Raw genomic sequence first — 18,982 nt, 5'->3', positions numbered from 1 at the left:
AAAAGTGCTTCCAAAGTCTATGGCTAAACGGGTCCCAAGTAATGAATTCTAAATTCTAGACCCACACATATGTAGGTTGACAGGCAAATACCTACAATATTTGAACTCAAGAAAATGTGTTAACAAAATAAACCATTCAGGTCGTGAAGTATGTACATAATGGATGGCCACCTATCGATGTGTGTGATTCACATATGGGGATTCCCAAGTTTACTTTGTTGAAGAGTATTTCAATACGTTGGACGATAATGTAAAGAATTATATCTTTATTCGACAACTTTTGAGCAACCTTAGTTAGTATGCACTAGATGGGGGGCCCTCTATCGTAGTGTGGGACTTTTCTTTCTCGTGGTAGCCTGTGGCCTGTAGATCCCGCTTCGCATCCATGGATTCCCAATTTTACCTTGTTAAAATGTACTTCGTTGTGGGGAAGATAACATAAAAGAAATATATCCTTATTTGAAACTTAGTTGCCTTAGAACTTAGCACTCTTCTGATAAATAACGCTTCTCTTAGAACTTGCAAATGTTTGGGCACGCCACTCCACAATGGTAAGTCATGAATCCTCAAAACCACTTGATAGTTCATAGTCATTCACTTGATGGGGAAATGGTACATCACATCAACTGTCTCTTGGGTAAAACAGTTGGCAAAGGTACATGAAAAATGAAGTCTTAGTTATAAAAAATGAAATATTTATTTATAATCCCCAATTGGTGTAAACCTGCTTTGCTTGCATTTCACCCAATTATTTTCCATTTTTGGTGTTGCATTGACTTTGACAAGATCTTCAACAGTTGTTTTTCATCTTGTAAAGAAGTCCCACATAGAAAAGGGATGGGCGGTTGGTCTCCTTATGTTGACTTGGACAATCCTCACCCTATAAGCTGCTTTAAGGTTGAGTTAGGCCGAAGATCCATCTTTACCTGGTATTAATGGTAGGTCCATCTCTGTTTGGACTCCCGGTCCAAGCTCTAGTTCGGCCTGGTTGTGAAGGCGAATGGGTGTTAGAGTGGGTAAAAGTCCCAAATTGATTGAGGAATGGACTGCTGGTCTCCTTATATGGACTTGGGCAATCCTCTCTCATGAGCTAAGTTTTGGGGGTTGAGTTAGGCCCATATGTCATATATTTACACATTTTTATGTGCTAATTGATGGGTATTGTGCTTAGACTCTTCAAAATTTTTTACAATGCACTGAATAAAATTCTATATGACAAACAGCGCAAAGCTAATCGATGTCTATCGCACTCGGCATAATATAAGTGCGTCAACTGGACTCAGCGATCCGGCTGTAGCCACGGGCATCTCTGATCTTATGTATGAATCTACTAACATAAAAGCTGCTGAGCCTGAATCAATTGATGATGACCTTGTGAACTTTTGGGCTGCAAATCTTGGTGATGATAGCTTGAACAATGCACCTGCAATTAACAGGGTAAGTATTTGAGTGATGTATCGAACCTATAAACTGGTCCCTTCACCTTTCTGTTCTTGCTTTCAAATTTTACAGCTTAATGAATCAAACTAAAGAAACATGCTCACAACTTTTCAGTTCTCTATGTCATATGTAGCTTGGATATTTATCTATGGTTTCATTGGACATGGAGCTGACACGACAAGTTGATAGGCAATATGTTATTTACTGTCTAGTTTCATTTAGAAATCTGTTCTCTAGATGTTTCTCAAGTATGTTTTGAATTGTATTGAATTTGTTTGGCGTAGAACTATCTTTCTGTTTTGCTCAAAAACATATTATGGAACCTTATATCAGTGTTGTGAAAAGCGCGCTTCAAAGCGAGGCGACTCTTGTGCGCTTTTTTATCTTGAGGCGAGGCGATCTGAAAAAAGCTCTCGCTTCAGATGAAGAAGCGAGAAGCGACCCTAAGGCAAAAGCGCAATAAAGCGCGCTTTTTATAAAAAAAGCGACAATTAGGGTTTTTAAAAAAAAAATTAGGTTTTAAAAAAAAAAATCTGAAATATAACCTTCTCTCTCCTCACGACTCTTCTTTAACGACTCTTTCCCTTTTTTCTCTCCTCGCGGCTCTTCTTTCACAATACTTCTTTCCCTTCTTTCTCTCCTGACGATCTCGACTGAGGCTGCCTCTCTCTTCTCGCTTCTGTGAAGCAAGCCCTCGTCGCTTTTTTCCGCTTCTTGCTTCCAAAACACTGCCTTATATACAGTTAAACATATCAGAGCCCCTACAGTAGGGATCTTTTCATGCTTGTTAAAAAGTTCTTTCTTCCATAGGTCAATGAGTTTCTTGCCGGTGCTGGTACTGATGCTCCTGATGTTGAGGAGGAGAACATTATTTCTAGACCTTCCATGAATTATGATGATATGTGGGCAAAGACTCTCTTAGAATCTTCGGAAATGGAGGTAATGTTTCTTGAGTATATGTCGCTTTCATTTACTCCAACATCGTAAGAGTGATACATTTATGTGATTGGTGACTGCAGGAAGATGATGGACGATCGTCAGGGTCTTCCTCCCCAGACTCAGTAGGGTCAGTCGAGACGTCTATATCGTCCCACTTTGGTGGAATGAATTATCCGTCGTTATTCAGTTCTAAACCATCTACACAATCCAAGGTAGGTAGTTTGCATTTTAAGTCTGCTTTAAATTTAATGCGTTGAGAATGTTTGGCATGTTTCATGGAACTCCTTATCTGTACATGCTAATGTGGACAATTATTTCAGTTGATCTATTTTGTTAATTGACATGTTAACTTATCAATTTGAGGAAAACATTGGCCTAAATTTTTTTATGTTTGATGAAGTACCATATGGTTTAATAAGATATTTGACCTAATATTATATAATACTATACAAATATACTGATGACCGAGTGTCATCAAAAGCTAAAAGTGCAAAAAAGCTCCAAGTCTGTTGGGGCTCTAGGCGCAAATAAAGCGTGAACTTAAATTAAAAAAGGCGCAAAGGTAGAAAAGAATACAAGTATATATGTTTAGTCCAAGACTAGTAATTTATAAGCTTGAAGACAAATATATGAACAAAGAGATTGATAAATAATTACGATAAATGGAAATATTATTTTCTTTATTGTAGTCTCTTCAGAAGAGGACCATTGACAAGGAAAAGTATGTCTTAGAACCTTGATGACGACACTGAAGTGCACAATAAGCAAGGCAAAACAGTCAACACGTTCTGAGCCTCGCTTCAGGGCTTAAGCACGCCTCCTGTAACAAGCAATGGACATCTTCATCATTATTCATAAACCAAAACCTCATTGATAAATTGTATTTGTTCAGGGCTATGTTTTCCTCACTGATTTGCTAAAGAAGGAAGGTAAGAGGAGATGTTAGGAATGGATTGCTTTATTATTTCCTCAAGCATGTTCGGATTTAAATAACTTTACAAGTAATCCTGAAAAGGAAAGGAAAATAATCCTTAAAGGACGAACATAATTCCTATTTTCAGTTGCATAGTTATAAGGACTCTTAAACCTTTCCCATATATACAAGGAATGGGTTCTTGCCATATTATTCATTTCCTAATTCTTAACAATCCCATTAGTTGGAGTGTACATATAGTATACTCCTAACTTGTCACATAGGATTGAATGATGGAAGGAACAGGAGAATGATTAAGAGTTGCATAAACCATTGGAAGGCAGAGGTACCAAAGTTGAAGGAGGAGATATCAATGGCTTATTTAGAGATCTTTGGACCAGCAGATGGGTCGATCACATCAAACTCGAAGCCAGCGGTACAAGGGGGGGGGGAGTTTTTCTAATGTGGGATAAAAGAATCTGGAATGGAGAGTATAAAAGTCTAGGTTCTCACTCCATCACATGTCAATTCACAGGCAAAACACAGGATCTCACTTCGCACTTAACAGGCGTATATGCACCAGATGATAGAAAGACTAGAGAGAGTCTGGGAGGAAGTTTGAGCTGCTAGAGGTCTATTCTCAGGTCCTTCGGTATTATGTGGAGATTTCAACACAGTTCGATTCCCATCAGAAAAGGAGAATAGCAAGAGAATTAACAAATCAATGACTTTCTAGACTTGCAACTGACTGGTGGGACATTTACTTGGAAAAAAATGTGGGAGACATGACATTGCTGCAATCTTGGATAAATTTTTGATATTTGATGAATGGGATGAAAGATTCAGGAATATCAAATAGTCAATTCATGAAAGAGTGACCTCTGACCACTCGCCTTCATCACTACAGTGCAGCAACTGGGAACCATCCAAATCATACTTCAAATTTGAAAATTGGTGGTTGCAAACTGAAGGGTTCAAAGTAAGAGTCAAGGAATGGTGGGACTTGTTAAACTCTGTCGGCAGATCCGACTACATTTTGTCTTACAAACTAAAATCCTTGTAAGCCAAACCTAGAGACTGGAGTAAAACGTTACAAGGAAACTTGGAGATGCAGAAGTTTGACACACTCAATCAATTATTCGAACTTGAAAATATCATGTTTCTCAGGATTTCTACAAAGGAGGAAATAAGAAACAAAATCGCCTTAACTATGGACTTTGAGGAGATTGCAATGGAGGAGATGACCTGGAGACAGGGATCAAGAGCATTATGGTTGAAACATTGTGACAACAACACCAAGTTCCTTCATAAAACAGCTAATGCACGCAGAAGATACAACAATATTGACTTGCTAGAAATTTATGGTGATTCCATAAGGAATCATGTTGATATGAAAAAGGAGATCATCTCTTTTTATCAGAACCTTTATGCAGAGACAGAAGACTGGAGATCCCTGATAACATGAGAGTTTGTCCCACCATCCCCACAAAGATAATCTGATGCTACAAAGTCCATTTGAAGAGCAAGAGATATGGCCAAGTCTGCAAGCGTGTGGTGGGGATAAAGCAAATGGCCCAGATGGTTACACAATGGCCCTTTTCAAACATTATTGGGAAGTAGTGAACACTGAGTTCATTACTACTATTCAGAACTTCCATGAAAGAGACATATTTGAAAGAAATTTTAATGCTACATATGTTGCGTTGATTCCCAAGAAGGTGGGAGCTAAAGAGTTGAAAGTTTTCTGGCCTATTATTCTTATAGGCAGCATGAACAAGATTATCTCAAAGTTGTTGACAGAGAGACTCAAAAAAGTGATGCACAGGCTGGTGGATGATCAACAAATGGCCTTAAAACAAGGGAGACAAATCATGGATGGCATTCTTATAGCCAATGAATGTGTTGACTCAAGAATCAGAAACAAAGAGCCTGGTATCCTTTGCGAACTGGATATACAAAAGGCTTTTGACCACTTGAACTGGAATTTTCCTACTAAGGACTATGATGAAAATGGGTTTTGGGGAAAAATGGGTCAACTGGATCTGCTGTTGCATCAACACCATCAAGTTCTCAATCCTAGTCAACGGCTCACCCATTGGATTCTTCTCTTCTCAGAGAGGACTAATGCAAGAAGACCCATCGTTCCATTTTTTGTTCGTCATCGCCATGGAGAGTTTAAATGATATGATGAAAACTGCCCAATCAAATAGCTGGATAACAGTTTTTAGTGTAGATTTAAGGGTCGTCAATAACCTTGAAATCACTTATTTACAATACGTCGATGATACTTTAGTTTTTTGTGGAGCTGACAGAGGATAAATAAGATTTTTAAGGGTATTTTTTTTTTCTTTTTGAGGCTATATATGGGCTCTACATTAACTGGAACAAGAGTTCCTTATATCCCGTTAATGATGTCCCTGACATTCACAACTTGGCTAATATGCTGGGAGGAAGAACTGGTGTTCTGCCAACCATTACCTTGGAATGTCCCTTGGTGCCAAAAGCAATTCCAAAGATATCTGGAATGGAGTCATACAGAAGTGTGAGGATAAGTTGACTAAGTAGAAGAGTCAATGCTTATCCTTGGGTGGTAGATTGATCTTGATTAACAGTGTGTTGGATGCATTACCAACTTATATGATATCCATTTTTCGTGTTCCAACAAAAATGGTGGATAGTATAGATGCTCTTAGAAGAAACTTCTTCTGGCAAGGAAACTGTGATACTAGGAAGATATATTTGGTCAAATGGAAGTCAGTGATCACCAGCAATAAGTATGGCGGTATGGGAATCAAGAACATGATAACTCTGAACCATAGTCTTTTGATGAAACGGCTATGGAGGTTTGCCTCAAATGAACGATCTCTTTGGAAAAAGGTAATTAGTCAAAAGTATGAAATGGATGGGGAATGGACAATCAAGTGAGTCACTAGTCACTACACCTTATGGAGTTTGTCTATGGAGGTCTATCAGAAATTTGGTGCAAAATTCATGAGTAAATGCAGTCATCAAGTGGGTAATGGTTTGAAAACATCTTTCTGGTCAGACAGCTGGTTAGGTCAACATCCACTAAAGCAATTTTTCCCGATTATCTTCAGCCTGAATACCAACAAGCTGCCATGGTAGGAGAAGTCTAGGATGCTCATGGTTAGCTTCAGAAGACACCTTGACGATTGGGAGATAGATAACTTGGCAGAATTCAACAACACTCTCAGTCTATTCAAAGGCCCCTCTCTCAGGAAGACAATCTTACATGGCAAGTGCAAGGGAATTCAGTAAAGTAAGCTTACAGAGAATTAAACCATTCTAACAACCAGATTAATTGTTGGCCATGGAAACTAATTTGGAAAGTCAAAATTCATCACAAAGTGGCTTGTTTCATTTGGCTCGTGGCCAGGAAAGCAGTCCTATCACATGAAGGACTCAAGAAAAGGGGCTTCCACTTATGCTCTAAATGTTATATGTGCGGAGAAAATCAGAGACAATCAACCATCTCTTCTTTATACTGCAAGTTAACCGGACAACTTTGGAGGATTTTCCTTAATTTAAAAGGGATCATGTGGGTGATGCCAAGAGATTCACTTGAGGTGTTGGAGTGCTCGAACAAATGTAGCACTCAGTCAGAAGTCAGAACAGAAAGAAAGATGGAAGATTATCCCTGCTTGCATTTGGTGGACAGTTTGGGAAGAGAGAAATCAAAGGTATTTTGAAGATGATCACAGCTCTATCCAGGGACTGAAGATGAAGTGCCTAGCCCTATTCTATTTTTGGTGTAAACATGAATATGTGGAAGACAAAATCTTTTATTGATGTTCAAGGATCTCTGTAAGTAGGGTATTGCTTAGTACATCTTCCTACATTTCCTTGCAAGTATGGATAGTTGTAGCTTTAATGCGACAAATAGTTGTACAAAAATGTTATCTTCTGAAAAAAAAATACATCTTCCTATATTTCCTTGCAAGTATGGATAGTTGTAGCTTTAATGCGACAAATAGTTGTACAAAAATGTTATCTTCTCAAAAAAAAAAAAAGAAATAAAAGACAACAATCAGAAATGTCACAAAATCTCCTGCTCTTAAGTGGTGCCCCTTGTGTCAAGGATCATGCACTAGGGTGTATATGCAACTCGTTTAGAACATGAGCTGGCATAAAAGCAAGAAAACAAATATATTCAGTTTTGGAGTCACAAAAGGATTTTGTAAGAATATGATCAGCTGAGTTGACGAGACCTGTCACAATGCATCACGATTCAATCATTTGTCGAGCAAAATGACAATCTACTTCTGTAAGCATTGTTCTTTCATAAAACCTGGATTCAAAACAATGTGTATTGCAACTTGCTTGTCATCCGCAAAATTCATCCCTCCCCCACATACAAAAGATAATGTTGTTAACTTGTTACCACTTGGCTTATCTTCTATTAAGCTTGACATGCCAAACAGTAAAATCTTCCTAAGAAAATGAGAGCCTACTGGCATATAATTCGGTAAAGTTTGATGTCTGTCAACATTACACTGTAATATATGTCATTTCTTTTCAACTGCTTTTATGTGGTCATCGCTTGGGAAATATGGATAGAATGTTGTGTGAACCAGTAATCATGACTAGTGTACAAATTGTTTGTGTATAAATGTAGTTAAAATGTTCTACATAGAAGCACAGAAGCTGCTTGTGGTCAGCCTTCTTTTGGTCACCGTAGAATGTTAACTTGGTGAGAGCCTGAGACTACACAAATTTGAAATGCGGAGGGCTGGGTATGGATGTGATTCATCTTGATTCGCTTTGTATTTTTGTTTGTAAAATAATCTTCAAGTGAAAGAAATTTTACATTAATTAGAAGGGAAGAGTGAATTAGATTGCTAAATACCAGTTGAAGTGCAATAACCTTAAAAAGCCATGGCCAGAGAATGTTCTCTCTGGAGCACTCACAAACTCAGAAGTACTCAAGCACCTGGAGTTGAACACCTGTAGACTATGAAACACTTGGGGCCACATGTTAATGCCGAGTGTAATTAAGCTGTAACAAGGAGACATAACAAATAGCACCTGAAGAAGATTATGTAACACCACATAAAGTTGACTTACCTAATAGGTCTTAAGAATGAAGACCCGATGATGATGTTCAATTTGCACTGTTCACGTCATTTTAGGACCCATTCTCTGGTGAAAATAAGCGAGTCAAGATCTGAAAAATTGAATTTTTGGTCTTAGTTTACCACAAGACAGCGTCTGGAATCCAACCAACCCTTATGGTATACTTTGCTTTATCTAAGGGGGACAGATCTACGTCTCCGAGCAATTTATTCATTCTAAAAGGGTAATATTGGGTAAAGATAACACATTATTTTCTGTTTCATCACGTAATGGGGTCCATAGGAAATGCAATTAAATGATAATACTGAATCTGGTGTTTTCTCTTATAAGTAACTAAACAAACAGTTCTTTAAGGATCAGTGAACCTGATTAACACATTCGAGTGTACATGAATAGTGAACTTTCTTACACTTTGTGCATGTTATGTAATGAGGGAATCATATGATATAGTGGTGAAAAGTTTGGAATTTGGATCATAACAAAGTCCTATTTATTTGATTAGATAAATTTGCTTATATCCGACTTTAGTCCCAAGCAATACATACACTAGCAACAGAGTCTACTATGAAGTTGGGATAGACTTTTTAACTTATTTTTGGTAAAAGGGGTACAAGTCATATTTTCTCCTTATACATTAAAAAGATAAAAAGAAAAGAATATCTCTGATACTCCAATTGCATTGCTTCTATTGAGCAGCGACTCTGTTGTTGTATTTCATTTTGGGTTCCTTTTTTTCTGCCTGTGTTAATTTGTAAAGGGTCATTATTGCCTATGATAGGGGAAATCTGGTGGGAGCAGATATAATAATAATTCCTACAGTGGCTCCTCATATGATGGCCCGGGCTCCCTGGTAAGTCCTCCCTGTCAATCAATTTCATGTCTTCTGTCATGTGAGACGCAAGTCTTTTATTAAAGGAATTTGCAGATAAGAGAAGAGCCTCCTCCATATTCATCACCTATTAGAGAAAGATATGAGTCATTTGAGAATCCCTTGGCTGGGTCTGATTCTCACAGTTTTGGATCCCATGAAGAGGAACGAGTTTCTTCTAGCAACCCACAGTCTGGTACAGCACTTTATGACTTCACAGCTGGTGGAGATGATGAGGTAGATGTTCTCCCCTGAAAGACTGGTTAATGATCTAATTATCCTTTCTGGTGGTATGTGTAGCGAGCATGAAGACACCACATGTTGCATTTCTTGCTTTTTATAAAGTTGTACCCATTTACATGTATTCTGATGTTGAACTATGTCCAAATTTTTTTTCTCTGCACCTTGGTTCTTTTGGTTCACTGGAGATGCAAATTAAGTTTCAAATTTTCTGATTTGCAGCTTAATCTGACAGCAGGGGAAGAGTTGGAAATTGAGTATGAAGTAGATGGCTGGTTCTACGTAAGTAATTCCTATTGGATATTGTCGAGTCACATTTCCTTACAAATCATGCATCTAATGTGATTAAGCTTACTTGTGTCATCATAGTATTCATTGTATATGCACATAACTCACTTTCATTACGAGGAAGATACATTGGACCAGATCTCTTCATCGCATTGATCTAGATCCTCCTTTTCCAAGTGGCAATCATACTCCATTCTTGCTTACTAAAAGTATCTGTAATTCCAGTTTAGGAAGATTAAGGTCTGCTTAGTACTTCTGTCACATTTTACTTCGTGTGATAATCCTCATGTATGCTTCAATATCTTAAGTAAGAATATTAACTGCTCTGATATGGATGTGGGTGCTGGTATCGATATAGGTGAGGATCTGGAGGTCGGATTCCTAATCACTTTAAATTTGGGATCTGGGAGTATGGCGCTGAGTGCGGATATGGGTGTTAGAATACGGCTAATGAATATACAAGAATAATATGTGGCAATTATTTAAGATTGTTGAACAGCAACTTATTTGTTTATTACCAAGGTGATTTAAATCCATTTTTGTTAATTTAAGTCCAATGAGAAAATGTCTATTGCGTCGTATAAATTGCAATACATATAGTATTTTGATAAATACAGTAACATATTATATAATATACTTTGAACATAGAGAAGTATATATCTTGTTAGAAATTTGGTTAGAACATATGATTATCTGTTTATGCTTCTTGAGCTTTGCTAACTTTAATAACTAGAGAGCACGAAGTATTTGTGGTAAAAATTAATTTTTATGTGAGTTCACCTAATTATAATTCTAAAGTGTTCTCTTACTATGTGAGTGTTTATGTATATCATAAACCAAGAATAAAACCAAATACCCGATCAACCTATACTTCTTGACTGTAGCTTTAGTCAACGCACCCTGGTTAGGTTGACCAAGGTGGGGATCCCACAACCACACCCTAATCACATTGGATAGACATGGATGAGGCAGAGATTTTTGAAGGATCCGATTCAACGGTGTCACAGTTATTGAATTTTTTTCCCCAATCTCTCATACACTTTTGTTTTTAGTGTTGTATGTTAAATCCGAAGATATATGAACATAAAGAAGTATGTTATTGTTTGATATGAGTGTATATGCATATTTAACTTGGTTACTGCATTAATCTTATCATCAATCAAGTTATATTATTGTGTTTCATATATTAATTACGTCGCTCTTTGATTGGAATACTCTAAATAGGTAGGTTTAACTATGACTCTCCTAGAACTTATGCTCGTATATTACATATCTAAAAGGTAAAGGAAAAGGTTTAGGTTATGGTGAGTTTGTTAAAAAGTATCAGATCTACAGATTTAAATTACAAGGTTCCATGTCCTCTGCACTCATCCCTCTATTATCAATCTAAATATAATAGTATAGGTGTATGGTCTGAGTCCCAATTAAGAATCCTTCGCTCTCCTGCTATTTGCTACTCTCTCCATTTCATTTTGTTTAGTACCGTCTCCTTTTTTGTCTATCCCTAAAAGATTGACACTTTTCTTTACTTATAGCTAGTTCAATTTTACATGTCCACCTTGCCGTTACAGGACTGTTGTAGGCACCACTGGGTGTGAAAACAAATTGTTTGATGAGTGTATATGCATATTTAACTCATGTGTCAAAAGTCTTCCTCTCTTTCTTCCTTTCAAGTCGAACAATGCCAAATAAAGTTGGGAAGGATGAAGTGACAACTTTTTCGAAAAAATTGTGGAGAATTCACTGATTTAGTGATATACTTTTGAACCACAGTTGACAGTTCTTTCTTAAGCGTTTCACTGGGTAAGTCAAACAGACTCTATCTGACATCTTTTATGTGACATAGATATGTGCTTGGGAAGATTTCTTCATAAGATGATCTGATACTCATAATCATTTTCTTGTTGGGTTAATTTCAAAGTTTAGTGCAGTCTTTCCCTACAATTACTTTTATTTTGTCCTCTTTTACCTTCTAAGGAAGAAGGAGGCATGTAGAAGTGGTTTCTGATAATTATTTGGTGACATTGATGGTGCTATCTTTTTTCAGGTCAAGAAAAACCGTCCCGGAAGAGATGGGAAAATGGCCGGCCTTGTCCCTGTACTCTATGTCAGTCAATCTTGAAAGCATAGTATTTGTTACCACAAGATCCCGTTAGTCAAATCTTGGTTTGCACAAATTGTTGAAGCAACTACGGGCATGTAGAGTTTTCTTATCAATGCACTGCTCAATGGGTTCTGCTGTAATCAGCTGAGTTAAATGGACATGAATTAGGAAATATGCTCATGTATTTATCTGAGAAAATTCTGTTTCGCCGACATTGTTGTAGCTGATGATCCAATGGATATGACTTTATACTTGGTAGGCATGTCATTTGTAGCTAAGGTCTACAACTTTGATGTATTTGCTGTTTTGTGCCGAGGAACCATCTCACATCTAGAAAGAACTTTTTGATAGTAGTATTCTTTTAAGGGGGGGGGGGGGTATAATTATCATGAATTCTTTCCCGTTTGGTCATGTTTGGCTTCTTGTTATAAAGTGGAAGCATGGTTTGTCATGTGTTCATTCTTGTCAATGGTCCTGGCTAGTCATCTCAAAATTTTTTGTTTACTGTGATGTGTTTTTTGATCCGACAAATACAAATTTTAATTCCCTTGAGATGTACGTATCCTATTTTATTCGCAACTTTGTTATGCATTCAGAACGATTGTTAAAAGAGTTGAAACACTTCAAACTTATCTTTTTTATACTGTTGGGTTGTATGCACTCGCTCAATAAATTATATTTTTTCTTTCATAAAATGAAGATACAAAAAAGAAGTGGATAACACAGAACTTAGATGTAGCTCCTTTCTTCGTAGGGGGTGTGAAGATATGTCAAAGCAAAATACTTTTGGCATCCTCTCATTGTCGCTGTTAAGATTACGACCATGGCAAGTAGTCCACATTCTTTCGATATAGGGTTTTGTGACATCGTATTTTACATTAGCTCATGTGGTCTATGTCGGTTAAAGCAAGTTATAAAGTGAACTCTAACTAGGAGGATAAAAGTGCTTTGACTTAGTCTAGGTAGAGGTGTGAGACTCTACCTATACATTGCACTAGTTGGCCTTGAGGGAAGTCCTAGGAGGGTGTTCTCATGTCTTATGAAGTAAATGATGTGCATATGTTGACTATGAACATGTTGATAATTCTATATGATGGTTTCACTTGTGAGTATGTTGTTGGTCTATATTGCTAAATATGATGATGAATACTCATGATGCTATGTTAGATGAAGTTAGAAATTATTTGTGATCCTTTGGTTAGTTTACTTGATTGAGTGGGGTTATTGGGCTTCACTTGCGCTTCACTTGGTTATTGTACTTGTAAGCATGGTAAGGGGTTAGGAGTAAGTGTCTTGCATACATTGTAATGTATGAACTCTTTTGCATGCTTTGTTGCCATAACATGAGGTTAAAGTTATCTTGGCTATGAATTCTAATATGTTATATATATGTCGACTTGACTTCACTTAACTTGATGATTTTGGTCTTGTGTTGAATATGTTATTGATTTTGGAATATGTGATTATTGTCTTATATGTGTCCTTGATTGTGCATAAGATTTTTCAAGTAACTTGACATGGTTTTGAATAAATGTCCCCTTTAGCATGATTTTAAGTTGTGTGTGCATATGTTTCCACACTTATTACAAGTGATGTACTAATCCCAATTTCTCCCCTTTTCCCAAACATTTTAGGTTCTGCTCATTGAAGGGTTCGTGGCCAATTTGCAGGGAAGGCTTGGATCATTTCTCCAAGTGTGGGTATGTCCTCAAGATCCGATGATGATGCCTTTTCTCACTCTACCTATGTGTCTTGCTATAGTCTAAAAACATTTGTTTCACTCTTATTGTTCAAGACATTGTTGTAAGCCTTAAATGTCAAATATACATTTGTGTGAGTGCTATGCTTGAATTGTTCTATTTCGACTTAGATGGTTTTATATGAGACATATCTATTAGACTTTATGTTGAATATTGCATATGTGACTTAAAAGTAGAAGCCTATGTAAGATTCCTATGCGAGTAGTCTAAGTAAACTCTTTATGTATATATTATCTGTAAGCGAGAGGTCTATGTAAACCTCATGATGTAGATGTAGATGAAAATTTTTAATTTTCCGGATATTTTAATCTATGAAATGTAATGACGAATGCTAAAAGGCTAGTCTTTGTCCTCTTCGAGGATGACGGCACCGATTACGTCAAAGGGTTGCTCCCTGGATGTGACACACTAGGTAGTATTCCTATAAGGGCAACATTGTTCAAGAACTTGGAGACATGCTTGAGACCCTCTTTATCCGATTGTCATTGTCATCTTTATCTCTGAGTAAAATATTGAACCTAACTTTCCTACTTGGGAAGGGACACTCCTCACTACTAGTTCACTCAGTTTAAGCTAGACTACCTTTTCGAAATGTCTTTAAGCCTTTATTAATCAATCATAGCTTCATGTAGGTCATAGGAGACTAACCCCCTTGTATATCATATCACTTAGCTCTTTAGGAATTGCATGAGAATGTCCTTTCATAGCAACCCTCATATGTGAGATTAACACATTATCATCATGTCATAGTAAGGCACACAAGTGATTCAACATCAACCTTATATAATCATACCTTAAACATCATCTCACAATTCATATAGTCAAGACATTTCAATCACATTCATCATTCCATCACCCATGTAATCTAGTCACATGTAATACTTCAATTAACCATCACCATCAAGTACAAGGCATCACATATGAAGTAAGAGTTCAAGATCACAAGGTCTTACCTATTAACCTTCATAAGCCTTCTACAATGGTCTTACCATCAACCAACCATATTCACCCATCAATAAGCTTAACATCACACAATTGTAATTAACACAAGAACTAAGTCAATTGCATCATCACTAACCAAATCAATATCAATTCATAACCTAGGGTTAGGGGAATAGGGTTCATCATGAATTCTATAAGAATTAGATTCAATCCCAACAATACATGATCCTAGGCAGTCCATAAATGAATTAGGATAGTTAAAACGAGTCTAACAATCAACACATTCATCAATTCCCATCAATTCATAAGCAAGATCTAAGATTTTGGGAAATCGAGGAAATGACATGAATCAAACGAAATTACCATTAATCAACATCAATTACTCAACAATCTATACTTAATTAGCCATAGGCAATCACAATTCGCCATAATCAATCATCAATTTCAAGTTTAGAAGAAAACTCATTTGTAGAGAAAAACCTTAAGAATTGGGTGTTGTAGAAGTCAACTTTGAAAGGACCTCTTGGGGAAAGAAATCCCAAAAGTGAAGAAACTATACCTTAATGGATCTTAATCCATTAAATTCAAGTGAAATCCTTAAGAAATTGGTCTTCTTCTTCAAGCTTTCTTGTTCTTCAATGGAGGATGAATCGAGATAGAATTTGAAAGAGATGAGAGCTTTTGGATTTTTGATTTGGGGATTTAATTTGAGTGAGTTAGAATGACGTAAAACTAAACTAAAAAAAATATATACTCGTAACCAAAATTACCTAAAGACCCCTCACTTAATTGGATCTGTTTGTGAAGTCAAAGTTACTTAAAAATGACGCGGACGAATCTGGGAAGTGGTTGCGTGTTGCGGGGCAGTTCAACATCTTTTTTGTGAAATCCGTGTCGCAGGGAAAAATTTTCCCACTCAATGTTGATGGCGCGACCCTTGGCTGGATTAACATCTTTGCTTGCCAATGTTTGGGTCCTTCTCAAGGACCCTTCTGGTGGTCCTTGGGGAGTCATTACTGGACGTTTGAACCCTTTCTACTATAATTTACCTATTTGAAGCCTTTTTATAAGTTTTAGACTTCTTATGAAACTTTCAAACCTTCACCAAACATAGGGACATCAACTAGTTCAATTTAGCTGGTTTTCGGAAGTCACAATCTTTCTTTGTCGTTTTGGATGTAACCTTTTCTAACCGAGTTTATTACATTAATATTTGTTCGAAAACACCATTTTAGCATTTATTTAATAGGTGATTCTATTCTAAGTCATGGACTTCCGGAGTGTTACATTATCCACCCTTAGGAACATTCTTCCTCGAATGACACTAAATCTTTTTGAAGGGAAAGACAAGACTCAATACTAGAAGCCCAACCAACAATAAGAATAACATAATCACTATGAGTCACATGTCATAGGGTTACTTCACAACTCCATCCAACACATAAACATGACATTACACATAGCAACTCAATTCACAAGTCACAACACATAAGAGCTCAACTTTTCATAACACATTAGGAGAAACAATCCTCTCAATATCAACATGAGCTCAAAATGACCTTAAAGAGTTACCATGCTTTTCTTACCAAGACAACATTGAAAGACCAAAAATCTGAAGAAGGCAAAAATATATATCTCACATTAGTGCATGTTAACACAAAAATCCTTTTTAATGAAAACTCATTTTGATACAAACCTTTACGGAGGCCACCTCTTTGTTCCTCAACTTCCTAACTTGGCGATCTAGAATTTCACCGGAACTTCTTCATAGGAGAGGTACTCATCCACACCAAGCCCTTCAATAGAATGCATGGACAAGGTATCGCCAATACACTTCTTCGACAAGGAGACATGGAATACCGGATGAACCGAAGCTAGTTCACCAGGTAATCTCAACTCATATGCAACCTTTTCGACCAGTTGCAAGACTTCATAGGGACCCACATAACGGGGACATAGCTTCCCCTTTTGGTCGAATCTCATCACCCCTTTCATGGACGATATCTTCAAATACACTTTATCACCCACTTTGAATTCAAGATCTCTCATTCTATTGTCAGCATAGGACTTTTGCCAACTATAATTTGTTTTCAATCTATCCTTTATAACTCAAACTTTCTCCAAATCTTCATAGACTATTTCTGGATCAAGGAGTGAGGACTCAGCAACATCAAACCACCCCATCGGAGATTTACATCTCCTACCATAGAGTGCTCAAATGGAGCCATTGAAACACTCGAATGATAGTTATTGTTATAGGAGAACTCAATCAACGACAAGTGATCATCCGAATCCCCTTTGAAGTCTATCACACAAGATCTTAACATATCCTCAAGGGTTTGACCATCCGTTTGGGGATGAAAACCGGTTCTAAGCTTTACTTGTGTACCCAATCCTTTTAGGAAAGACCTCCAAAAATTAAAAGTGAATTGAGCACCTCTATCCGATATGATGGACAAAGAAATCCCATGAATACTCACAATCTCATTAATGTAAATTCTTGCATAATCCTCCACCGAATAAGTAGACTTGACAGGGATAAAAAGATCGGATTTTGTCAATTTATCCACTATCACCCAAATTGAGTCATTTTTCCTCGTAGTCCAAGGCAACCCAACTACAAAGTCCATATTAATTTATTCCCATTTCCAAGTAGGAACACCCATTTCTTGAATTAGACCACTAGGCTTTAGATGCTCGGCTTTCACTTGTTGGTAATTTGGGAACTTGGCTACAAACTCCGTTATGTACCTTTTTAGGCAATACCACCAATATACCTCTCTAAGATCATGATACATTTTGGAGAAACCCGGATGGATAGAATATCGGGAACCATGAGCTTCCTCTAACACTGTATTCCTCCAATCATCAACATCTGGTACACATAATCTATTTTGTTACCTTAACACACCATCCCCCCAGGAGAAGAACTCATTCAACTTGCTAAGTATCGATTCCTTCAACTCCATCAATAGCTAATCAAGACGATGTTTGGACTTCACCTCAACCACTAAGGATGATTCGGAGTTATTATGAACCACAAAGCCACCATTTGGGGAATCTTCCAAACGAACACTCAATCTTTCCAACCTATGAACATCCTTCACTAGGTCTTTCATGCCTTCTTCCACATAATACATACTACCCATGGTCATACGACTCAAAGAATTCGCTACCACATTAACTTTGTCGGGGTGGTAGAGGAAAATTCATGTCATGATCTTTCAACAATTCCAACCGTCTTCTTTGTTGGAGAGTTAACTCCTTTTAAATAAGCACCTATTGAAGACTCTTATGGTCAATATACATATCCACATGAAATCTTGCAAAAAGTTGGTAAAGTTGCCTATGAATTGAAGCTTCCTAGTAAATTATTTTTGGTTCATCCGATTTTCCATGTTTCTATGCTAAGAAGTGTATCGGTGATCCCGAGTCTATTCTTTGTATTGAGAGTATTTGTGTGAAAGATAACCTCTCTTATGAGGAAGTTCCGGTTCAAATCCTTTATAGGCAAGTAAAGAAGTTGAGGAATAAAGAAGTGGCTTCCATAAAGTCATTATGGAAGAATCACCTTGTTGAGGGTGCAACATGGGAGGCCGAGGCTGACATGAAGTCCCATTACCCTCATGTATTTGATAAATAAGGTTAGTATGTCTTGCTAATATTGAAAATAATGATTAAAATTGAAGTTGCTTTGATTTTTAGTGAGGTTTTGCAAATGGTGCATTTTTGATGCAGTTACAGTTGATTGCAGTGAATGTACATTTTGACTTGAAAAACTTGCAATTTTGCTTATTTTGAATCATGTTGTGCATTTTGAAATGGTGAGTCTTTATTAAATGACATGTAGCATGTTGGTAAGTTGAACCTTGGCATAATTGACTCATAAATGCTAATTTGGGTGCTTGTTGTTGTGAGAAGGAATTCCTGATAATGTAATGATGAGCCTTATGTATGATAATTGAAGTTTTGAATTGCCTTGTATAAGTGATATGGTTGATGTTGTTATGCATTATTGTTGGTAGGGTTGCTATTCTTGATTCTATTCCTTCCATCAAAAGAGTTTTTAATGTCATTCGGGGACGAATGTTCCTAACGGGGGATATGTAACACTTCGAAAATCCAAGACATGTTTTAGAGCCTAAGATAAGTTTAATAAGGTCTATACAGTGTTTTAAGGTCCATTTTAATGAATATAAGCCATTTAGGGAGTCTAGAAACCAAAACGTCCAAGAACGTCCATGACATCCGGAAACTAGTTCAAGGAGGTACTAACATGCCTTAGCCTATTTGAAAGCTTTTAGAAGTCAGAAAATGATGAAAATTTGTGGAAGGGTTTATAACATGTGTTTAAGTTGATTCATGATTGAAAAGTTGGGGTACCATTCCCCAAG

At 37.0% G+C, this 18,982-nt stretch overlaps 1 protein-coding gene across 3 annotated transcripts in view; it reads left to right on the top strand.

The window, feature by feature from the left end:
- Nucleotides 1-13,799, top strand: part of LOC107020375 — a 67,435-nt gene extending 53,636 nt beyond the window's left edge. For 2 of the 3 annotated variants that reach the window (XM_015220716.2, XM_015220717.1), the window contains 7 exons: nt 1,224-1,437; nt 2,251-2,379; nt 2,460-2,591; nt 9,165-9,236; nt 9,312-9,491; nt 9,717-9,776; nt 11,830-12,438. In XM_015220716.2, the coding sequence (XP_015076202.1) occupies nt 1,224-1,437; nt 2,251-2,379; nt 2,460-2,591; nt 9,165-9,236; nt 9,312-9,491; nt 9,717-9,776; nt 11,830-11,904 (862 nt within the window). In that variant the 3' untranslated portion in view covers nt 11,905-12,438. Of the gene's footprint in view, nt 1-1,223; nt 1,438-2,250; nt 2,380-2,459; nt 2,592-9,164; nt 9,237-9,311; nt 9,492-9,716; nt 9,777-11,829; nt 12,439-13,520 lie in introns of those variants that run through there. The other variant, XR_001456864.2, reaches the window with a different exon arrangement.
- Nucleotides 13,800-18,982: the final 5,183 nt, after the last annotated feature.

The sequence above is a fragment of the Solanum pennellii genome, chromosome 5 (genome assembly GCF_001406875.1).
Source record: "Solanum pennellii chromosome 5, SPENNV200".
Lineage (NCBI taxonomy): Eukaryota > Viridiplantae > Streptophyta > Magnoliopsida > Solanales > Solanaceae > Solanum > Solanum pennellii.
Note: the sequence above shows the minus strand (reverse complement) of the source record. Positions and strands in the feature narration are given on the sequence as shown.